General features: G+C 46.1%; 1 protein-coding gene across 1 annotated transcript in view; it reads right to left on the bottom strand.

The window, feature by feature from the left end:
- Positions 1–23,281, bottom strand: part of IL11RA (interleukin 11 receptor subunit alpha) — a 121,615-nt gene that overhangs the window by 9,360 nt on the left and 88,974 nt on the right. The window contains exons 6-9 of the mRNA XM_060236468.1: positions 22,502–22,534; positions 15,916–16,079; positions 12,762–12,925; positions 589–730 (exon numbers count right to left, since the gene is read on the bottom strand). Coding sequence (XP_060092451.1) covers positions 589–730; positions 12,762–12,925; positions 15,916–16,079; positions 22,502–22,534 — 503 coding nt within the window. The remainder of the gene's footprint in view (positions 1–588; positions 731–12,761; positions 12,926–15,915; positions 16,080–22,501; positions 22,535–23,281) is intronic.

Genomic DNA, 23,281 nt, shown 5'->3' with positions numbered 1-23,281 from the left:
TGCCCTTTCAAGGACAGAGTCTCAAGAGTGGCTCACAGTCTCCTTTACCTTCCTCCCCCACAACAGACACCTTGTGAGGTGGGTGGGGCTGGAGGGCTCTCTCAGCAGCTGCCCTTTCAAGGACAACCTCTGCCAGAGCTCTGGCTGACCCAAGGCCATTCCAGCAGGTGCAAGGGGAGGAGTGGGGAATCAAACCCGGTTCTCCCAGATAAGAGTCCGCACACTTCACCACTGCACCAAACTGGCTCTCCTGCATGAAGCTGCCTTCTGCTGAATCAGACCCACCGGGGGCCCTCAGATCAGCTTCGTCTACTCAGACTGGCAGCTGCTCTCCAGGATCTCAGGCTGAAGTTTTTCACATCACCTGATCCTGTTTTTGTTGGAGATGCCGGGGATCGAACCTGGAACCTTGTGTACGCCAAGCAGAGGCTCTGACACTGAGCCACCACCTCCCCCAATGTCCCCTGAGGAGGCAGTGCTCACTGACGGATGCAGTCCTGGGACTCGGGCTCTTGCACTGGCCGCATCCCTCCCGGCAGCCCCGATGGGCTTCAGCTCCCAGACCTCCCCCTTTCTGCGGGGCCTTACCGAGTGCCGGCCGGCCCCACGCTTCGCTGCTCCACTCGCTCCAGCTCCCAGCATCCAGGAAGTCCTTGGCGCTGACCTGGACCACGTGCTCCAACCCCATGAAGGCATCGGTGATCAGCTCGGAGACATTGGCTGTCTCCACCTGCCAAAGCAGGACACAGTTCAGTCTTTGCTCGAGGAGGCTGCCTCCAGCCACCTTTGGCAAGCGACGGCCCACCGTGGGTGTGGCGACTGGGGTCACTTTATCTGACAGTGCGGTTTGAAACGTTCAGACCTCGGGGTTACTCCTCGCAGCAGCCCATCTGTAGGCTGTTAGTAGATCATTTGGATCCTCCTTTGCGATTGCTGTCAACCCAGATTGTTTCCATCTAGCCAAATTCAACCGCATGTGTCAAACTTGTGATTAATTAAGTTTTCCTTCCCATAATATTTAGGCTAAGGCTTAGGCCAAAGATAAAGCTTAGGCTTATCTTTGCAAACGGTTGTGTTTTTTGGGGGAACCTTGGATTTGTGCTGGCTGGTTAGGAATGCTGTTATGCCTTAGGGCTAATGTTAGCCGACCTGCCTTCTGAACCATATTTTAAACTGTACTGACGACTGGTGGAATCACCGAGTTCTTGCACCTTACTAAATCCAGAGAAAAACCTAGAATCAAACAATCGTAGAGTTGGAAGGGACCTCCAAGGTCATCTAGTCCACCCCTGCACAATGCAGGAAACACACAAACACCTCCCCCTAAATTCACAGGATCTTCATTGCTGTCAGGTGGCCTTCTAGCCTCTGTTGAAAAACCTCCAAGGAAGGAGAGCCCACCACCTCCCGTTAGAATCATTGAAGACTTGGAAGGGACCTCCAGGGTCATCTAGTCCAACCCCCTGCACAATGCAGGAAACTCACAAACACCTCCCCCTAAATTCACAGGATCTTCATTGCTGTCAGGTGGCCTTCTAGCCTCTGTTGAAAAACCTCCAAGGAAGGAGAGCCCACCACCTCCCAAGGAGGAAGCCTGTTCCACTGAGGAACCGCTTGAATGGTCAGGAAGTTCATAGAATCGTAGAGTTGTAAGGGGCCTCCAGGGCCATCTAGCCCAACCCCCTGCACAATGCAGGAAACTCACAAATACCTCCCCCTAAATTCACAGGATCCACATTGCTGTCAGATGGCCATCTAGCCTCTGTTTCAAAACCTCCAAGGAAGGAGAGCCCACCACCTCCCGAGGAGGAAGCCTGTTCCACTGAGGAACCGCTCGAATGGTCAGGAAGTTCATAGAATCATAAGGGGTCCCCAGGGTCATCTAGTCCACCCCCTGCACAATGCAGGAAACTCACAAACACCTACCCCTAAATTCACAGGACCCACATTGCTGTCAGATGGCCATCTAGCCTCTGTTTAAAGACCTCCAAGGAAGGAGAGCCCACCACCTCCTGAGGAAGCCTGTTCCTCTGAGGAACCACTCTGTCAGAAAGGTCTTCCTATTATTGAGCCGGAAACTCTTCTGATTTAATTTCAACCCATTGGTTCTGGTCCTACCTTCCGGGGCCACAGAAAACAATTCCACACCATCCTCTAGAGGACAGCCCTTCAAATACTTAAAGATGGTGATCCTATCACCTCTCAGCCGCCTCCTCTCCAGGCTAAACATCCCCAGCTCCTTCAACCTTTCCTCATAGGACTCGGTCTCCAGACCCCTCACCATCTTCATCGCCCTCCTCTGGACCCCTTCCAGCTTGTCTAGATCCTTCTTAAAATGTGGTGGCCCAAGCTGAACACAATACTCCAGGTGAGGTCGGGGAACTTGTCTATTAGCCGGGGCTGTAGAAACTTTCAGTTGCCTTGGAACCTACTTGAAGAGCGTTTAATTTTGGGTCTTTAAACCTGGGCCAAGGAGCCTGCATACGGATGGAATATCTCAGGAGAAGCAGAGTGGGCTGGTGGTTTGCTTCTTATAAAGAGAACCAGTCAGGTGGCAGCAGTTCTATCAAGAGTGCCTCTCCTGTCAGAACTCCAGGCCAGCCTCCTGCAGGGAAGAGCTGGAGGTTAACGGCAGGCAGAACAGCGCACTGGGTGCCTGGAAGTCAGGGCCTGCCAGTAGGTCAACTAGGTGCCCGCCTAGAATGCCGGCCTTCTGGGGGTGCCAAATTGGGCACCCCCCATGTGATTCGGTGACATTATCAGTGCAGGGGGAGAGAGGAGGCGGCAGAGGTTAACCTTGCCTAGGGTGCCAGATAGTCTAGGGTAGAAGACGGAGTGGCTGGCTTGTTCTGACTGCTGCCCCACACTAGCCCTGACTGCCTTCCACAGGGCCCCAAAGTTGGGTTGCCAAGTCCAATTCAAGAAATATCTGGGGACTTTGGGGGTGGAGCCAAGATCAAGGCTGTGACAAGAATAATTGAACTCCAAAGGGAGTTCTGGCCCTCACATTTAAAGGGACGGCACACCTTTTCAATGCCCTCCTTCCATAGGAAATAATGAAGGATAGGGGCACCTTCTTTTGAGGCTCATAGAATTGGACCCTCTGCTCCAATCTTTTTGAAACTCGGGGGGCATTTTGGGGAGAGGCACTAGATGCTGTACTGAAAATCTGGTTCCTCTACCCCAAAAAACAGCCCCCCCAGAGCCCCAGATACTCGCATGATTTTCTTGGGAATAAATCTCCATAGGGAATAATAGAGTTCCCAGCAGACATTTCCCTCCCTTCCCCCCGCTTTCTGACGACCCTGAAGCGAGGGGAGGGCCTCCAAACTGGGGGATCCCCTGCCCCCCCACCTGGGGATTGGCAACCCTACCCCAAAGTCCCTGCTGCAGTTGCCCGTTTGCTACAGGAGCGAACTCAGGGCACGTTTGGAGTGGAACACTGGAAATATTTGTGAGCAAAAACATGCTAAGAATCCTATTAAAGTCAGAGGAGGGGGAGGAGGAGGGGTGTGACAGGAGTGTCGACAGAAGGAGCCATCTGGCCAGACGGCCTTTTGCGAGGACCAGGGGATGTCTGAGTCACACGTGCAACTTTTGGGGCTGGCAAGACCCCAATTGCTGCATCAACAGCTGTCAAGCACAGGCCGCGGAATTCAGTGCCCCATGAAGCACTTGGGAAGGGGTGCTTTGGTTCTGGAGAAGGAAAGAAAAGGAGGATACAGCATTTCAAAGAAAACAAAAATGCCGACAGTGCAGTGCGGGCACAGAGCAAGACAAAAGAAATAAGCACCTGAAGGACATTTTTAGTCTCAAAAGCACTTCACATGCATTATCTCAGTTATCTTTACAGCAACGTTCCCTCTAAGCTGCAGAATCTTGTGAGCAAAAATTCTACTTTGTGAGCTACTGGCATTTAAGTGGTGAGCTCCTGCATAAATTATTGTCAGAGCTTTTTTTGTAGCAGGAGCTCCTCTGCATATTAGGCCACGCCCCCTGATGTAGCCAATCATCTAAGAGCTTACAGGGTTCTTAGTACATGGCCTAATGTAAGCTCCAGGAAGATTGGCTACACCAGGGGTGTGTGGCCTAATACGCAAAGGAGTTCCTGCTACAAAAAAAAAGCCCTGATTATTGCGCTCTGGGGTCATCCTTCCTGAGCTAAGACAAAAATCTGTGAGCTGGAGGCTAAAAATCTGTGAGCTAGCTCACACTAACTCAGCTTAGAGGGAACACTGTTTTACAGTATCCCAAAAGATAGGCCAGTATTGCTATCCTGATAGTACAAGTGGGGGACTGAAGCTGAGGCCACCAACAGATGGGAGAAGGAATCACACATCTCTCTTCATCTGTACAGCCCCTTCCAACTCTATGATTCTATGATTCCCATTGGTCTGTAAAACACAAACTGTGCTTGTGTGGCCTAAATCTGGGGAAGCTGATTTTGTGCAGCAAAAACAAGTGGTCGCTGAAAGGTTAAACCTCCTCTTCCCTCCTTAAATGGCCTCCAGGCAAACTGAGAACATAAGAACTTAAGAGAAGCCATGTTGGATCAGGCCAATGGCCCATCCAGTCCAACACTCTGTGTCACACAGTGGTCAAAACTCAGGAGGTCCACCAGCAGGGCCATAAGAACATAAGAGAAGCCATGTTGGATCAGGCCAATGACCCATCCAGTCCAACACTCTGTGTCACACAGTGGCCAAAACCCAGGTACCATTAAGAGGTCCACCAGCAGGGCCATAAGAACATAAGAGAAGCCATGTTGGATCAGGCCAATGGCCCATCCAGTCCAACACTCTGTGTCACACAGTGGCCAATATATATATATATATATATATATATATATATATATATATATATATATATATATATATATATATATATATATATATACACACACACACACACATACACATACACATATATACTATGGCTAATAGCCACTGATGAACCTCTGCTTCATATTTTTATCCAATCCCCTTTTGAAGCTGGCTGTGCTTGTAGCCGCCACCACCTCCTGCGGTAGTGAATTCCACATGTTAATCACCCTTTGGCTGAAGAAGGACTTCCTTTTATCCGTTTTAACCCGACTGCTCAGCAATTTCATTGAATGCCCACAAGTTCTTGTATTGTGAGAAAGGGAGAAAAGTACTTCTTTCTCTACTTTCTCCATCCCATACATAATCCTGTCAACCTCTATCATGTCACCCCGCAGTCGACGTTTCTCCAAGCTAAAGAACCCCAAGCATTTTAACCTTTCTTTTTATGTTCAAAACAATTTTATTTTGTAACATATGGTAACAATATCTATTTCCTGCACCATTAATAACTTTTTTTATCTATCCCATATATTATTTCCTAACCACCCCTCCTCCCGTTACTTGACCCCCGCCGGTGTTATTTACTTATAATGCTAATATTTAAAGGTACCCTGAACTAATAAAAACATTCTTCTTCCTTCTAAGACTTAATCATTATAAAAAATTGTCCAATGTCCTTTTATTTTCTACTATTTTTCTACATATCTTCTAAACTTTTCCCACTCCATCTTAAAAACTTCTAAGTCATAGTCTCTTAAAATTCTTGTTAATTTGTCCATTTCACTCCATGTCATAACTTTTACAATCCAATCTCATTTCTCTGGTATTTTTTCTTGCTTCCACAACTGCGCATACAATGTCCTAGCAGCTGAAAGCAAGTACCAAATTATAGTTCTATCTTCTTTTGGAAATTTTTCCATTTGTAATCCTGACAGAAAAGTCTCTGCAACTTTCTTAAATTCGTATCCCAAGATCCTAGAGATTTCTTGTTGAATCATCTGCCAATACTTTTTTGCTCTTTCACAAGTCCACCACATATGGTAGAAAGAACCTTCATGTTTTTTACATTTCCAACATCTATCTGGCATCTTATTGTTCACCTTTGCCAACTTTTTAGGAGTCATATACCATATATGCATCATTTTAAAACAATTCTCTTTAATACTATGACACGTCGAAAGCTTTATGTTCTTCCACAAATATTCCCAAATTTCCATCTGTATTTCTTTATTTACATTAATTGCCCACTTAATCATTTGAGATTTCACTACTTCATCTTCCATAGACCATTTTAAGAGTAATTTATATCGTTTTGAAATTAATTTTTAATTAATTTTTCATTGACTCCAAGCAGAACTTTTTCCATTTCTGTTTGCACTTTTCTTATTCCTTCAGTTTTGATATCATTATCCACCAAGCTCTTAATTTGTTGCATTTGGAACCAATAATATTTATTATTCAGCTCTCCAGCAGTTTTCAATTCTATTTTGCCACTTTGTATTTTTAATAGTTGATTATATTACGACCACTTTTCTTCACCCGTCTCAGCTGTTATTTTTATTACTTCTGCTGGCACTATCCATAACGGTTTTCTCTCATCTCCATATTTTTTATATTCCATTCATGTATTTAGCCAATTGTTTCTTATATAATGGTGAGAGAAAAAACCATCCATCCAAACCAGCCAGCCAAATTTATTTCCATGACCTTCCAACGTTAAGAGTTTTTTGTTTAACAGCATCACCCATTCTTTTATCCACACTAAACAAACTGCTTCATGATATAGTTTTAAGTCTGGTAACTGGAATCCTCCTCTCTCTTTTTCATTTTCATTTTGATCCTTGATTTCTTCCCAGCCCACACAAACTCTGAAATTTTCCTTTGCCATTTATTAAATTGTTTACTGTCTTTCACAATCGGAATAGTTTGAAAGAAATACATTATTCTTGGCAGAATATTCATCTTAATTGCAGCTATTCTGCCAAACAATGACAAATTAAATTTATTCCATTTTATCATATCGTCATCCATTTTACGCCATAGCTTCTCATAATTATTTTTAAACAAATCAATATTATTCATTGTTATCTCCACACCCAAATATTTTACCTTAGAGGTAACTTCATAACCCGTTAGCTTCCGCAGTTCCTTTTGTTTACTTACTTGCATATTTTTACATAAAAATTTTGATTTTTCTTTATTAATATAAAGTCCCGCCAGTTCTCCATATTCTTGTAGTTTAACTAGCAACAAAGGTGTTACTTATATGGGATTTTCATTTATAAACATTATATCATCTGCAAATGCCCTATATTTATAAGTAAATCCTTTTACTTTTAATCCTTCTATTTTTTTGTCTTCTTGGATTTGCATCAGTAAGATTTCAAGAGTCATTATAAACAACAGTGAAGAAAGCGGACAGCCTTGTCTTGTACCTTTGCTAATTATCATATCTTCTGTAAGATCTGCATTTATACATAACCTTGCACGTTCAGTATAAGAACATAAGAACATAAGAACATAAGAGAAGCCATGTTGGATCAGGCCAACGGCCCATCAAGTCCAACACTCTGTGTCACACAGTGGCAAAAAATGTTATATACACACATACACTGTGGCTAATAGCCACTGGTGGACCTGTGCTCCATACACTGTGGCTAATAGCCACTGATGGACCTGTGCTCCATATTTTTATCTAAACCCCTCTTGAAGGTGGCTATACTTGTGGCCGCCACCACCTCCTGTGGCAGTGAATTCCACATGTTAATCACCCTTTGGGTGAAGAAGTACTTCCTTTTATCCGTCTTAACCTGTCTGCTCAGCAATTTCATCGAATGCCCACGAGTTCTTGTATTGTGAGAAAGGGAGAAAAGTACTTCTTTCTCTACTTTCTCCATTCCATGCATTATCTTGTAAACCTCTATCATGTCACCCCGCAGTCGACGTTTCTCCAAGCTAAAGAGTCCCAAGCGTTTCAACCTTTCTTCATAGGGAAAGTGCTCCAGCCCTTTAATCATTCTAGTTGCCCTTCTCTGCACCTTCTCTAAAGCTATAATATCCTTTTTGAGGTGCGGCGACCAGAACTGCACACAGTACTCCAAATGAGACCGCACCATCGATTTATACAGGGGCATTATGATACTGGCTGATTTGTTTTCAATTCCCTTCCTAATAATTCCCAGCATGGCATTGGCCTTTTTTATTGCAAACGCACACTGTCTTGACACTTTCAGTGAGTTATCTATCATGACCCCAAGATCTCTCTCTTGATCAGTCTCTGCCAGTTCACACCCCATCAACTTGTATTTGTAGCTGGGATTCTTAGCCCCAATGTGCATTACTTTGCACTTGGCCACATTGAACCGCATCTGCCACGTTGACGCCCACTCACCCAGCCTCAACAGATCCCTTTGGAGTTCCTCACAATCCTCTCTGGTTCTCACCACCCTGAACAATTTAGTGTCATCCGCAAACTTGGCCACTTCACTGCTCACTCCGAACTCTAAATCATTTATGAACAAGTTAAAAAGCATGGGACCCAGTACCGAGCCCTGCGGCACCCCACTGCTTACCGTCCTCCACTGCGAAGACTGCCCATTTATACTCACTCTCTGCTTCCTATTACTCAGCCAGTTTTTGATCCACAAGAGGACCTGTCCTTTTACTCCATGATTCTCAAGCTTTCTAAGGAGCCTTTGATGAGGAACTTTATCAAAAGCTTTCTGGAAGTCAAGGTAAACAACATCTATCGGGTCTCCTTTGTCCACATGTTTGTTCACCCCCTCAAAGAAATGCAACAGGTTAGTGAGGCAAGATCTTCCCTTGCAGAACCCATGCTGAGTCTTCCTCAATAACCCGTGTTCATCAATGTGCCTACTCATTCTGTCCTTGATAATGGTTTCTACCAACTTTCCCGGTATTGAAGTCAGACTGACTGGCCTGTAGTTTCCCGGATCTCCTCTGGAACCTTTTTTAAAGATGGGGGTGACATTTGCTACCTTCCAGTCCTCAGGAATGGAGGCAGATTTCAATGAAAGATTACAGATTTTTGTTAGAAGATCCACAAGTTCAACTTTGAGTTCCTTCAGAACTCTCGGATGTATGCCATCCGGACCCTGTGACTTATTAGTTTTTAATTTGTCTATCAGTTGTAGGACCTCCTCATTTGTCACCTCAATCTGACTCAGGTCTTTCAACACCCCTTCCAAAATTAGTGGTTCTGGGGCGGGCAAAAAGTTCTCGTCTTCTACAGTGAAGACGGAGGCAAAAAATTCATTTAGCTTTTCAGCCATTTCCCTATCCTCCTTCAGTAATCCTTTTACCCCATGGTCATCCAAGGGCCCCACTGCCTCCCTGGCTGGTTTCCTACTTCTAATATATTTGAAGAAAGTTTTATTGTTGGTCTTTATGTTTTTTGCAATATGCTCCTCATAGTCCCTTTTTGCCTGCCTGATCACAGTCTTATATATTGCTTTTATCATCTTTATAAAATTTCCCCCCAACTCCATTTTCTCCATTACAGCAAACATAAAGTCCCAATTTAAATTATCAAATGCTTTCTCTGTATCTGCAAAGAATAATGCAACTTCTTTTTCTGGATGCCTTTCATAACATTCCACGATATTTACAACAGTTCTAATATTGTCTCTTATTTGCCTTTTGGGAAGAAACCCCACTTGATCTTCCTTTATAAAATTTATCTGATGATAAACATCATCAGCCGTTCTGCCAATATTCTTGTATATATTTTATAATCATTATTTAATAGTGAAATTGGTCTATAGTTTTTTACATTTGTGACATCTCTATCTTCTTTTGGAATCAACGAAATAGCTTCCTTCCATGTATTTGGTACTTTCCCTTTTATTCTTATAATGTTCATCAATTTCTGAAGTTTCAGTATTAATTCCTTTTTGAAGGTTTTAAAAAATTTAGCTGTATATCCATCTGGCCCAGGTGCCTTTCCATTTTTCATTGCATTGATCGCTGCTTCAATTTCTATTTTTTCAATTGGATCATTCAAAACTTTTTTCATATTTTCTGTTAAGGGTGCTATTTTAATATTTTGTAAATACGCTTCCACCTTTTCTTTCTTTATTTTAACACCCTTAAATAATTTGGCATAGTACTTAAAAAATTCTCTTTTTATTCCTTCCTGATCTACCAACTCTCTTCCATCAACCACAATTTTATTAATAATTTTACTTTCTCTCTTTTTTTTCAGTTGCCAGGCCAAATATTTTCCAGGTTTATTTGCTCCCTCAAAAGATTTCTGCTGTAATCTTTTCAAATTCCATTCCAATTCTTTATTTAACAAATGTCTCATTTGCGTTTGTAATATTGTAATCTCCCTCATAATTTTCTTTTTCCCTGGCCTTTTTCTCAATTCCCCTTCCTTCTTCTTTATTTCATTTTGAATATCTAGCATCTGTTTTTCTTTTGCTCTCTTGTCTTTATTATTCAGTGCAATCAATATTCCTCTCATTACTGCTTTATAAGCATCCCAAACCATCTGAAATTCTATATCTTCTATATCGTTTATTTAGAAGCAAACTTTAGTTTCATTTTCTAGAGATGTCACTATTTCTTTATTCTGTAGTAAATCTTCATTTAATCTCCATCTTCTTGACTTTTTGAACAATTTTGTAATCCACATTATCGGGTTATGATCAGCTCCTATTTTAGGTAGGATCTCTATTTTCTTTATTATAAGGCCTAAGTCCTTAGTGCCCCACAACATGTCAATTCTGGAAAAAGTATTATGTCTTGCTGAAAAAAAGGTATAGTCCTGCACTTCAGGGTTAAATTTTCTCCATATATCTTCCAGGTTTTCTTTTTTAACCAGTTAAAAAAAAGACTTAGGCAATTTCCCTTCCTTATTATTTTTTCCCCCAGACCTATCCAGTGTATTCTTAATTGTTCCATTAAAATCTCCCATTATCAAAACTTGATCATATGTCATTTTATCAAATTGTTGTATAATGTCTTTAAAAAAAACATCCTTTGCTCCATTTGGTGCATACAATCCCAATAACAACGGGGTTTTTTTGCATTTAATATTATTTCTACTGCTACAAATCTTCCATCTTTATCTTTAAACACTAATTTCGGATCCAATTCTTGTTTAATATAAAAAAATCACTCCTCTTTTCTTCTGTTCAGCCAGTGAACAAAATTGCTTATTCCATAAAAATGTGTAATCCTTTTGTTTAATATGTACTGCTTGTAGACAAACTATATTACAATTTTGCTTTTTAATCCAATGAAATGTTGCCTTTCTTTTTTGTGGTGAATTTAGTCCATTTACATTCCAAGATAATAATTTGTGATCCATCATGGTGCAAATTCTTTATGTTCTTCACAAAATCTACGTAGTTCCTGTGTATTTGTAATTATAATCCTTCTTCCTTGAAGATCAAAGCTCAGACCTTCAGGTATTATCCATCTATACCTTATTTCATTGTCCCGCAATTTTTTTGTCAATTTCTTATATACTCTTCTGTCATTTATCCCTTGCCTTGGCAACTCCTTCATAATTCTTACTCTGCTGCCTCCCACTAGAAACGTTTTTTCAAAGTTTTTATTCATAATCTTTCCCACCATTTCTTTTGTCATATATCTTATAACCACATCTCTTGGTAGATTATTTTTTTTGGCAGAAAGTGAATTCACTCTATACATATAGTCATACATGTTTCTAGTCCCTTCAGGATCTTCCTCCAAAAATTCTGCAATTATTTTTATTATATATTCTTTCAGGTCAGTTTCTTCCTCCTCAGGTACTCCTCTCAGGCGTATCTGGGTCTCCATCAATTTGCAGTCATGAATTGCCACTTTTTCTTATATTTTTAGCAAGGTGGAGTCATGTACTTTCTCTCTTCCTTCCACCTCTTGCACTTTCTTAAACGGATAAAAGGAAGTACTTCTTCACCCAAAGGGTGATTAACATGTGGAATTCACTGCCACAGGAGGTGGTGGCGGCCACAAGTATAGCCACCTTCAAGAGGGGTTTAGATAAAAATATGGAGCAGAGGTCCATCAATGGCTATTAGCCACAGTGTATGTGTGTATATAAAATTTTTGGCCACTGTGTGACACAGAGTGTTGGACTGGATGGGCCGTTGGCCTGATCCAACATGGCTTCTCTTATGTTCTTTGATGTTACCACAGTCTCATTTCTGAGATCCTCTGTATCTTTTTTTAGCTCTTCAATATCTTTTCTAATTTCGGGACTCCCTTTTAGCCAAAGTAAATCTCCTCAAAGTTTCCTGTGCATATCTTGGACTGATCTCTGACTGAGAAAAGTAGGCAGTAGGCATTAAATTGCCTTTCACTATCCTGAACAGAAGTTCCAGCCTGCTCCCCTTCCGAGTAGCAGTTCAGCTCGGCATTTTCCAACCCCGGAAGTCTCGCATTTTAACCTTTCTTCATGGGGAAAGGGTTCCAACCCTTGAATCATTCTAGTTGCCCTTTTCTGGGCTTTTTCCAATGCTTTTCTGGACTTTTTCAAATGCCTGAGGCTGCAGGGGAATGCGGTTAATAGGTGTAATCTTTTTTATTTCTGTTTGAACCCCTGAGAAAGAGAGGCGTGCACAAAGTAAAATTGGAACCAGGGACCTTGCGTGTTAGAGCTCTATCTCTTAACCTCAGCACTATACCAGTTCCAGGCCAGGATGACACGGGACGAGGAGCAGCGTTCCCTCTAAGCTGAGTTAGTGTGAGCCAGCTCACAACTTCTTAGCCTCCAGCTCACACATTTTTGTCTTAGCTCGGGAAAGATGACCCCGGAGCACACTAACTCATGCAGCAGCTCCCAACTTTAATGCCAGCGGCTCACAAAGTAGAATTTCTGCTCACAAGACTCTGCATCTTAGAGGGAAAATTGACGAGGACCCGTCCTTGTGCCCCCCCTTCCAATCCTGACCCCCAGGCACTTACCATAGACCAAGAGCTGTGCATGACGGGGCGATACTGGAGCCGGAACTTGAGCTGGAAGTGAGGTTCATTGGGCCAAGTGGAGGGGTACTCCCAGGTCACGCGCAGTCGGCGGGGGGCTGACGGGACCGGCTCCACCCGCAGGCCCTCTGGGGGATCTGGCTTCACTGGGGGGAAGAAGGCAGAGGGAGAGAAGGTGATGCTTCGTCCTTGCTCTGGCTGGCCCCTCTCCAGAAACGCTGCGCCATTTGAGCTGGGATGTAGGGACTCTCGATTATAAAGGTTTAATATTATTCATGGCAACCCCCAAACAGAAAAGAAAAAAAAGAAATAGAACAGAAAAAGAACAACAATGGTGGACAAGTCTGCAGATAAACTCCGGCAAAAGGTTTCCAAATATCTAATGACCTGCTCCGTTGGTCTCAGAATGGACAGGGTGACACCTCCCCGCCCCCCTCCCACCGCCCAGCGAAGTCCTTCAAGGTGCAGTTGAAGATGCTGCTGCTGCCCTTTAAATCCCCAATCAGACAGAGGCTGGAACATTTTAATAGGTAGCTTTTCTCTCCCCCAACAGTTGCCTTTTCTAAGGCATTCCTGTCAAAGGGTGCAGATTGGTTGGAGAAATTCTTCTTCGTCTGCGGGGAGGGGGCAAGTGGGTGGCAACCCGGGAGAGGTTCTCCTGCCTTGGGTGCGAGCCCAACCACAGCATTCCCTTCCCATAAAACCTCATCTGGTCCCAAACCTAATGGGTTTTTTTTTTTTGCATGTCTCGGTGTTAGAGGCAGTTAAGAGAATTTTATTTCGCCATTAGGAATTCAGCAAAAAATTCTTTGAAATAACTTTGATTAGTGAGCCTGAAGATGGGTCTGTAAACTTGGGAATTAGAATCATAGAATCCTAGAGTTGGAAGGGAGCTCCAGGGTCATCTAGTCCAACCCCCTGCACAATGCAGGAGACTCACAAACCCCTCCCCCACAATTCACAGCATCCTCCTTGCTGTCAGATGGTCATCTAGCCTCTGTTGAAAAACCTCCAAGGAAGAAGCGCCCACCACCTCCCAAGAAGGAAGCCTGTTAGAATCATAGAAGAGTTGGAAGGGACCTCCAGGGTCATCTAGCCCAACCCCCTGCACAATGCAGGAAACTCACAAACACCTCCCCCTAAATTCACAGGATCCTCATTGCTGTCAGATGGCCATCTAGCCTCTGTTTAGAAACCTCCAAGGAAGGAGAGCCCACCACCTCCCGAGGAGGAAGCCTGTTCCCCTGAGGAATCGCTCTAACGGTCAGGAAGTTCTTCCTAATCAATTGCTAAAAGATTATATATATTCCTCCCTAAAACCTCCCCCCTACTGTAAATCTGTCCTTTGACCCTGAGATCTCTAACTAACTATATCTCAGTCAAGGATCGGTGCCATTTTTATCTTTCAGGGAAAGTATTAAAAGTTTATTTTCCTTATGGCCCTCTTAGGAATGTGGAATGTACTTTAAAAGAGACGGTTGAGTGAATTATGCTTGAGAACAGAATGGTTGAATTTTTTTCCCCCAGATACCCTGACCTCTTGCCTGTTTTATCCTATAAAGGAAAAAATAAAACTTTTACTTTTGTTCAGCCAAAGCATGGGTCACTTTCTCTCCCCGACTGATCCTGGAGAAAGAGCGGGGGGGGGATTGTTATATTGCAGGGGTGGCCAACGGTAGCTCTCCAGATGTTTTTTGCCTACAACTCCCATCAGCCTCAGCCACTGGCCATGCTGGCTGGGGCTGATGGGAGTTGTAGGCAAAAAACATCTGGAGAGCTACTGTTGGACACCCCTGTTATATTGGAGTCTGAAAACTCCCCTGTACGGTCATGTCTGAATTATGACAACTTTATGAACTAATGACTGCCAAAGCATCCTATTGAGGGATGGGCGGGGTGGGGTTTGTGCCTGTGTGTAGCAGGAACTCCTTTGCATATTAGGCCACACACCCCTGATGTAGCCAATCCTTCGAGAGTTTACTGGGCTCTTCTTCTGATGACCTTGAAGTAGGGGGAAGGCCTCCAAACCGCGGGATACCCTGCCCCCACCTGAGGATTTAGCAACCAACATGAAGAGTAACGTGAAAAGGTAGAGCAGGAGGAGAAAGTCACACAGGCATTCACGTTAAATCAACCTCAAATCCTTAGAAATTCAATTATTTATATAACAAATCATTCATAGAAAATGCAGTGTATCGCAAAGTGCAAAAATAAACTACTCCCGAAACAACCATTCCTATATTGATGTCAACAGTTTGTTCCTTGAGATTGGAGTCAGGAAGTAGTGTGCGATGCCGTGAAAACAGAGACCGATGCCGTGAAAACAGAGACCGAAGTGCCCTGTTTCACCTTCAACGAGCTTCGGCAATGACAAAAACCATTCATATTGGAGAAGAATTGCAGATTTATACCCCGCCCTTCTCTCTGAATCACAGGCTCAGAGTGGCTTACAATCTCCTATGTCTTCTCCCCCCACAACAGACACCCTGTGAGGTGAGTGGGGCTGAGAGAGCTCTCCCAGCAGCTGCCCTTTCAAGGACAACCTCTGCCAGAGCTATGGCTAACCCAAGGCCATTCCAGCAGGTGCAAGTGGAGGAGTGGGGAATCAAACTCGGTTCTCCCAGATAAGAGTCCACGCACTTAACCACTACAGCAAACTGACTCTCTCCTACGGCCGTCAATTGTCTGTCGAATCTAGGAGCGTTGGTCTCCAATATGAATGGTTTTAGTCACTGCCGAAGCTCATTGAAGCCTCGCGTGAAATGGCATTTAGCGCATCCCTCTTCCGTCTTATTTCCTTGCTGCATTCCATCCAGATATTGGCTAACAGAGAAGAACTGGAGCATCGGACTCTGTTTTCACAGCACTGCACACCACTTCCCGACTCCAATCTCAAGGAACAAACTGCTGGACATCGATATAGGAATGGTTGTTTCGGGAGTAGTTTATCTTTGCACTTTGCGATACACTGCGTTTTCCATGAATGATTTGTTATATAAATGTTTGAATTTTTAAGGATTTGAGGTTGATTTAACATGAATGTCTGTTGTGGCTCTCTCCTCCTGCCCGCACCTGGGGATTGGCAACACTAGGCCCCCCTCCCCGGCAAGACTTGCAACCCCCCAGGAGGACTTACGGATGGCTTGCACGGTGAAATCGAGCAGGCGGAAGTTGGAGCCCAGGGGGTTGACCTCGGTCACGTTCATGCGGTAGGAGCTCCAGAATTGGGACTTGTTGACGGTGCAGGAATGGGGGTGGGCGGGGTCCTGGAGGCACAGCCCGATGTCGCTGGACTGGGACCTGTTCGTGCATACGGAGGGAGGGGAGGGAAGAAGCCTTTCAGAACGACTGGCTCCGCTGAGCGGCCATCTTCTCTCCACCCACCCCACCCACTCCTGGCCTGCGTGAGAAATCCGCTGCATCCTGGAGCCGAGGAACACACAGGGGTGTCAACAAGGCCTCAGGAAAGTCCTGGAGACTGAGCTGCAATGCTTGGAGAAGGTGGAGCTCGGAGAAGAGACGGCACTCAGTGCGGATGCGCTGCCAGAGACTCCACCCTCCAAAGCTGCCGGTTCCGCAGGGGAACTGGTCTCTGTGGTCTCTTGAGATCAACTGCAATCTCAGAAGAATCCCCAGCACCCCCCTGCCTCCCACCAGAGGATCACAGTAAATGAGACAAACAGTGGAAGTTAAACAACTACTCTGATGAATAACAGAATTTGTTTGACCCGTTTCCTGTGATCCCTTTCCTTTGTTGCAATTGCCTCTATTGGGGATTTTATATAGAGCAGATGAACAATATTGTTATTATGTATACATCCATGTATATCAGGAGTGGCCAGCGGTAGCTCTCCAGATGTTTTTTGCCTACAACTCCCATCAGCCCCAGTCATTGACCATGCTGGCTGGGGCTGATGGGAGTTGTAGGCAAAAAAAAACATCTGGAGAGCTACCATTGGCCACCCCTGACGTATACAACATATTTGTATTTAACATATTGGATTTATATCTGAATCTCAGAGCCTGAGTGGTCACAATCTTCTTTACCTCCCCCATCCACAACAGACACCCTGTAAGGTAGGTGGGGCTGAGAGAGCTCTTGCAGCTGTTGCCCTTTCAAGGACAGCTCTGCGAGAGCCATGGCTGACCCAAAGCCATTCCAGCAGCTGCAAGTGGAGGAGTGGGGAATCAAACCCTGTTCTCCCAGATAAGAGTCTGCATACTTAGAATCATAGAATCATAAAGTTGGAAGGGACCTCTGGGGTCATCTAGTCCAACCCCCTACACAATGCAGGAAACTCACAAACACCTCCCCCTTAATTCACAGGATCCACATTGCTGTCAGATGGCCATCTAGCCTCTGTTGAAAAACCTCCAAGGAAGGAGAGCCCACCACCTCCCGAGGAGGAAGCCTGTTTCATTGAGGAATCGCTCTAATGGTCAGGAAGTTCTTCCTGATGTTAGAATCATAGAGTTGGAAGGCACCTCCAGGGTCATCTAGTCCAACCCCCTGAACAATGCGCTGCAAGTGGAGGAGTGGGGAATCAAACCCTGTTCTCCCAAATTCACAGGATTCTCATTGCTGTCAGATGGCCATCTAGCCTCTGTTTTAAAAACCTTCAAAGAAGAAGAGCCCACCACCTCCTGAGGAGGAAGCCTGTTAGAATCATAGAAGAGTTGGAAGGGATCTCGAGGGTCATCTAGTCCAACCCTCTGCACAATGCAGGAAACTCACAAACACCTCCCCCTAAATTCACAGGAACTTCATTGCTGTCAGATGGCCATCTAGCCTCTGTTGAAAAACCTCCAAGGAAGGAGAGCCCACCACCTCCAGAGGAGGAAGCCTGTTAGAATCATAGATGAGTTGGAAGGGACCTCCAGGGTCATCTAGTCCAACTCCCTGCACAATGCAGGAAACTCACAAACACCTCCCCCTAAATTCACAGGATCCTCATTGCTGTCAGATGGCCATCTAGCCTCTGTTTAGGAACCTCCAAGGAAGGAGAGCCCACCACCTCCAGAGGAGGAAGCCTGTTCCACTGAGGAATCACTCTAAAGGTCAGGTTGGTGTTCAAGGTGTCACTGGATGCAAACCGTGTGATTTGCCATGAAGGATGAGGGAGGAGAAGGCTGCTAAAGAGGGCTCTAGGTGTCCCAGGGACAGACAGGGGCGACCATCAGACGTAACATGGACCCTAAGTGCTTCTGGGCGGGCTGGGAGTCTCGTCCTTCTCTGTCGTGATGGAGCTAGAAGGCAGAGGAGGCACGAATTCCTCCCCTTCCTCCAGGCTCAAAGTTGCATCATGGCTCAGGAATATCGCATCTTCTCTGCCAGGACTTGCTGCACAAGCAGCACGCTGACAGAGCCGTCCCTCCAGGGCTTCCTTTCTCGCCCTCCTGGCCAGGCGCCAAGCTCTTGCATTCCTGGAAGGTCGCAGCCAGGCTGCAGACTGCAGCCCTGGAGGGGAAAGGGAGGTGGGGGGGCACCTTTTGTGCTTGCCTGATGAATGCCCTCAGCTGCTGCGCCTGAAAGAGGGGGAGTGGCGGGCCCAGGCACTCAAGCCCTTGGAAGGAGCCCTTCCCTCCTCTCCTTCACATATGAAGGCCTCCAGTCATCTCTAGAAAGGCCGGAGAGGAGCAGCAAATCAGAAAAAGAAGAAGGAAAAGGAGAAGAAGGAGGAGGATGAGAAGAAGGAGAAGAAGAAAGGCGGAGATGGAGGAAAGAGGAGGAGGAGAAGGAGAAGGAGGAGGAGGAAGGAGGAGAAGGAGGAGGAGAAGGAGAAGAAGGAGGAGGAGGAAGGAGGAGAATGAGGAGGAGAAGAAGGAGGAGGAAGGAGGAGATGGAGGAAGGAGGTGGAGGAGAAGGAGAAGAAGGAGAATGAGAAGAAGAAGGAGAAGGAGGAAGGAGGAAGGAGAAGACGGAGGAGGAGGAGGAAGGAGGAGAAGAAGGAGAAGAAATTGGATTTATATCCCACCCTCCACTCTGAATCTCAGCATGTCAGAGTGGCTCACAATCTCCTCTACCTTCCTCTTCCATAACAGACACCCTGTGAGGTGGGTAGGGCTGAGAGAGCTCTTACAACAGCTGCCCTTTCAAGGACAGAGTCTCAAGAGTGGCTCACAGTCTCCTTTACCTTCCTCCCCCACAACAGACACCTTGTGAGGTGGGTGGGGCTGGAGGGCTCTCCCAGCAGCTGCCCTTTCAAGAACAACCTCTGCTAGAGTTCTGGCTGACCCAAGGCCATTACAGCAGCTGCAAGTGGAGGAGTGGGGAATCAAACCTGGTTCTCCCAGATAAGAGTCTGCACACTTCACCACTACACCAAACTGGAGTGTGGGGGTCATCCTGCTCTGCACGAAACTGATCACTGAGTGCTGCTGGCCGACTCTGGAGTCTCCCAGGCCTCTCTAGGGCTGCCCCCAAAGGCAACCCAGAAAGTACAACCGGTCCCGAATGTGGCAGCCCGACTCTTCTCAGGGCCAGCTGCGAGGAAGCTTTCCAGCTCCATTCAAGGTGCTAGAGATGACCTGGAAAGCCTTTCACAGCCTGCATGGGACCCACACGCCTGAAGGACGGACTCCTTCCACGTCTCCCTGGGTGCCAACCACAGTCATCCGGCAGCCATCAGGTAGCCACTCCACCTCCACTTAGGGTGGCCTGTCTGGCAGCAGCTGGAGCCCAGGGCCTTTTTCAGCGTGGCTCCAGCTCCACTGCAGAAGCTTCCTGGAACGGTGAGAGAGGCCCACTCCTCGGAGATCTTCTGGAGGTGCTGCAAGGCCCTCCTGCTGGCCAGGGCTTTGGAGGGGTCTTAAATTGGCAGGTACCTCCTCATCAGTGGTAGAAATGTGGGGTTTTCCATTTTATTCTTGGTTTTAAACTGACTTTTTAAAAAGCTATTATTGTAAGCCACCTTGAACCATGAGGAAAAGCAGGATTTAAATAGACAGACAGACAGACAGATAGATAGCACTTTGGGTTTTTCTGGCCGCTGTGTGACACAGAGTGTTGGACTGGATGGGCCATTGGCCTGATCCAACATGGCTTATCTTATGTTCTTATGTGACACAGAGTGTTGGACTGGAGGGGCCATTGGCCTGATCCAACATGGCTTCTCTTATGTTCTTATGTGAAAGAGTGTTGGACTGGAGGGGCCATTGGCCTGTTCCAACAGGGCTTCTCTTATGTTCTTATGTGACACAGAGTGTTGGACTGGAGGGGCCATTGGCCTGATCCAACATGGCTTCTCTTATGTTCTTATGTGACAAAGACTGTTGGACTGGAGGGGCCATTGGCCTGTTCCAACAGGGCTTCTCTTATGTTCTTATGTGACACCGAGTGTTGGACTGGAGGGGCCACTGGCCTGATCCAACAGGGCTTCTCTTATGTTCTTATGTGACACCGAGTGTTGGACTGGAGGGGCCACTGGCCTGATCCAACAGGGCTTCTCTTATGTTCTTATGTGACACAGAGTGTTGGACTGCAGGGGCTATTGGCCTGATCCAACAGGGCTTCTCTTATGTTCTTATGTGACAGAGTGTTGGACTGGAGGGGCCATTGGCCTGTTCCAACAGGGCTTCTTTTATGTTCTTATGTGACACAGAGTGTTGGACTGCAGGGGCTATTGGCCTGATCCAACATGGCTTCTCTTATGTTCTTATGTGACACAGAGTGTTGGACTGCAGGGGTTATTGGCCTGATCCAACATGGCTTCTCTTATGTTCTTATGTGACACAGAGTGTTGGACTGGAGGGGCCACTGGCCTGATCCAACATGGCTTCTCTTCTGTTCTTATGTGACACAGAGTGTTGGACTGCAGGGGCTATTGGCCTGATCCAACAGGGCTTCTCTTATGTTCTTATGTGACACAGAGTGTTGGACTGGAGGGGCCATTGGCCTGATCCAACATGGCTTCTCTTATGTTCTTATGTGACAAAGACTGTTGGACTGGAGGGGCCATTGGCCTGTTCCAACAGGGCTTCTCTTATGTTCTTATGTGACACCGAGTGTTGGACTGGAGGGGCCACTGGCCTGATCCAACAGGGCTTCTCTTATGTTCTTATGTGACACCGAGTGTTGGACTGGAGGGGCCACTGGCCTGATCCAACAGGGCTTCTCTTATGTTCTTATGTGACACAGAGTGTTGGACTGCAGGGGCTATTGGCCTGATCCAACAGGGCTTCTCTTATGTTCTTATGTGACAGAGTGTTGGACTGGAGGGGCCATTGGCCTGTTCCAACAGGGCTTCTCTTATGTTCTTATGTGACACCGAGTGTTGGACTGGAGGGGCCACTGGCCTGATCCAACAGGGCTTCTCTTATGTTCTTATGTGACACAGAGTGTTGGACTGCAGGGGCTATTGGCCTGATCCAACAGGGCTTCTCTTATGTTCTTATGTGACAGAGTGTTGGACTGGAGGGGCCATTGGCCTGTTCCAACAGGGCTTCTTTTATGTTCTTATGTGACACAGAGTGTTGGACTGCAGGGGCTATTGGCCTGATCCAACATGGCTTCTCTTATGTTCTTATGTGACACAGAGTGTTGGACTGCAGGGGTTATTGGCCTGATCCAACATGGCTTCTCTTATGTTCTTATGTGACACAGAGTGTTGGACTGGAGGGGCCACTGGCCTGATCCAACATGGCTTCTCTTCTGTTCTTATGTGACACAGAGTGTTGGACTGCAGGGGCCATTGGCCTGATCCAACATGGCTTATCTTATGTTCTTATGTGACACAGAGTGTTGGACTGCAGGGGCTATTGGCCTGATCCAACATGGCTTCTCTTATGTTCTTATGTCACACAGAGTGTTGGACTGGATGGGCCACTGGCCTGATCCAACATGGCTTCTCTTATGTTCTTATGCAACACAGAGTGTAGGACTGGATGGGCCATTGGCCTGATCCAACATGGCTTCTCTTATGTTCTTATGTGACACAGAGTGTTGGACTGGATGGGCCATTGGCCTGATCCAACATGGCTTCTCTTATGTTCTTATGCGACACAGAGTGTTGGACTGGATGGGCCATTGGCCTGATCCAACATGGCTTATCTTATGTAGATGGATGGATGGATGGACGGACAGAGGGGTGGATGGATGGATGGATGGATGGATGGATGGATGGATGGATGGACGGATGGATGGTGGATGGGTGGATGGTGGATGGATGGGTGGGTGGATGGATGGATGGAGGGATGGGTGGTTCGGTGGGTGGATGGATAGATGGATGGATAGATGATAGACAGATGGACGGATGGACAGAGAGAGAGAGAGAGAGAGAGAGAGAGAGAGAGAGAGATAGACAGACAGACAGACAGACAGACAAGAATTATGGTGACAGAATTTCTGGTTTGCCTTGAGGGTCTTGATGGATAGTCAGCAAATCTGGAATGGTTTCAAAGGAAGAATGAGGAGGACGTCCTTGTTTCCTCAAAAGAATGAGGAGGAAACCCTTGCTAAGTTTTTTCTGAATGACAAAGTTAGCGTAAAGATGGGAAGAATTCCCAGAGCAGGCCAACAGTTCAGCAACAGGAAAAGGCGATGCTCTCTCCTTCCGCTGGGGTTTTTGCTCAATTCCAGACCAGCGTCTGCTGGAAATCCTGGAGTCCAGCAGAAACAGCCTCTCCTAAGGGCGACTAGATCTTTCCAGCAGCAAGATTCTTCCCCACCCTGCAACATTTCCCGCCCTCCCAGTAGCCCAAGAAGAGCGCTCAAATATGCTTACCTCCACCTCTCGTCACCTGGACGCAGTTTCTTCCTGAAAAGAGGGGGGAAGAGAGAGAGAGAGCGATCAGGAGAGAAGGGGCAGAACAGAAGCCCTGACACAACCCCTCCTGGCAATCCGTCTATGAGGAGGGAAGGCAGAAGACACCCCCTTTTCCTCGAACTGGCGGCTGCTGGGAGCTGCACAGAAGACGGGGTCATAGTGAGCAACTGCATCAGGCAACTGGAGTGCTGCAAGGCCTTTGCCTCCATTCTCTTTGCAGCCCCCTAATGAGGCGAGTTACTACAACCAGTTTGCATTCAAATTGTGACATTAACATATGCTGCTCTTCATAGAATCCTAGAGTTGGAAGGGACCTCCACAGTCATCTAGTCCACCCCCCTGCACAATGCAGGAAACACACAAACACCTCCCCCTAAATTCACAGGATCTTCATGGCTGTCAGATGGCCATCTAGCCTCTATTGAAAAACCTCCAAGGAAGAAGAGCTCACCACCTCCCAGGGAAGCCTGTTCCATTGAAGAATTGCTCTAACGGTAAGTACTTCCTGATGTTGAGTCGGAAACCCTTTTGATTTAATTTCAACCCATTGGTTCTGGACTGACCTTCTGGGGCCACAGAAAACAATTCCACAGCATCCTCTATAGGACAGCCCTTCAAGTACATGAAGATGGTGATCCTATCCCCTCTCAGCCGCCTCCTCTCCAGGCTAAACATCCCCAGCTCCTTCAACCTTTCCTCACAGGACTTGGTCTCCAGACTCCTCACCATCTTCGTCGC

This window comes from Heteronotia binoei, chromosome 4 (assembly GCF_032191835.1).
Source record: "Heteronotia binoei isolate CCM8104 ecotype False Entrance Well chromosome 4, APGP_CSIRO_Hbin_v1, whole genome shotgun sequence".
Classification (NCBI taxonomy): Eukaryota; Metazoa; Chordata; class Lepidosauria; order Squamata; family Gekkonidae; genus Heteronotia; species Heteronotia binoei.
Note: the sequence above shows the minus strand (reverse complement) of the source record. Positions and strands in the feature narration are given on the sequence as shown.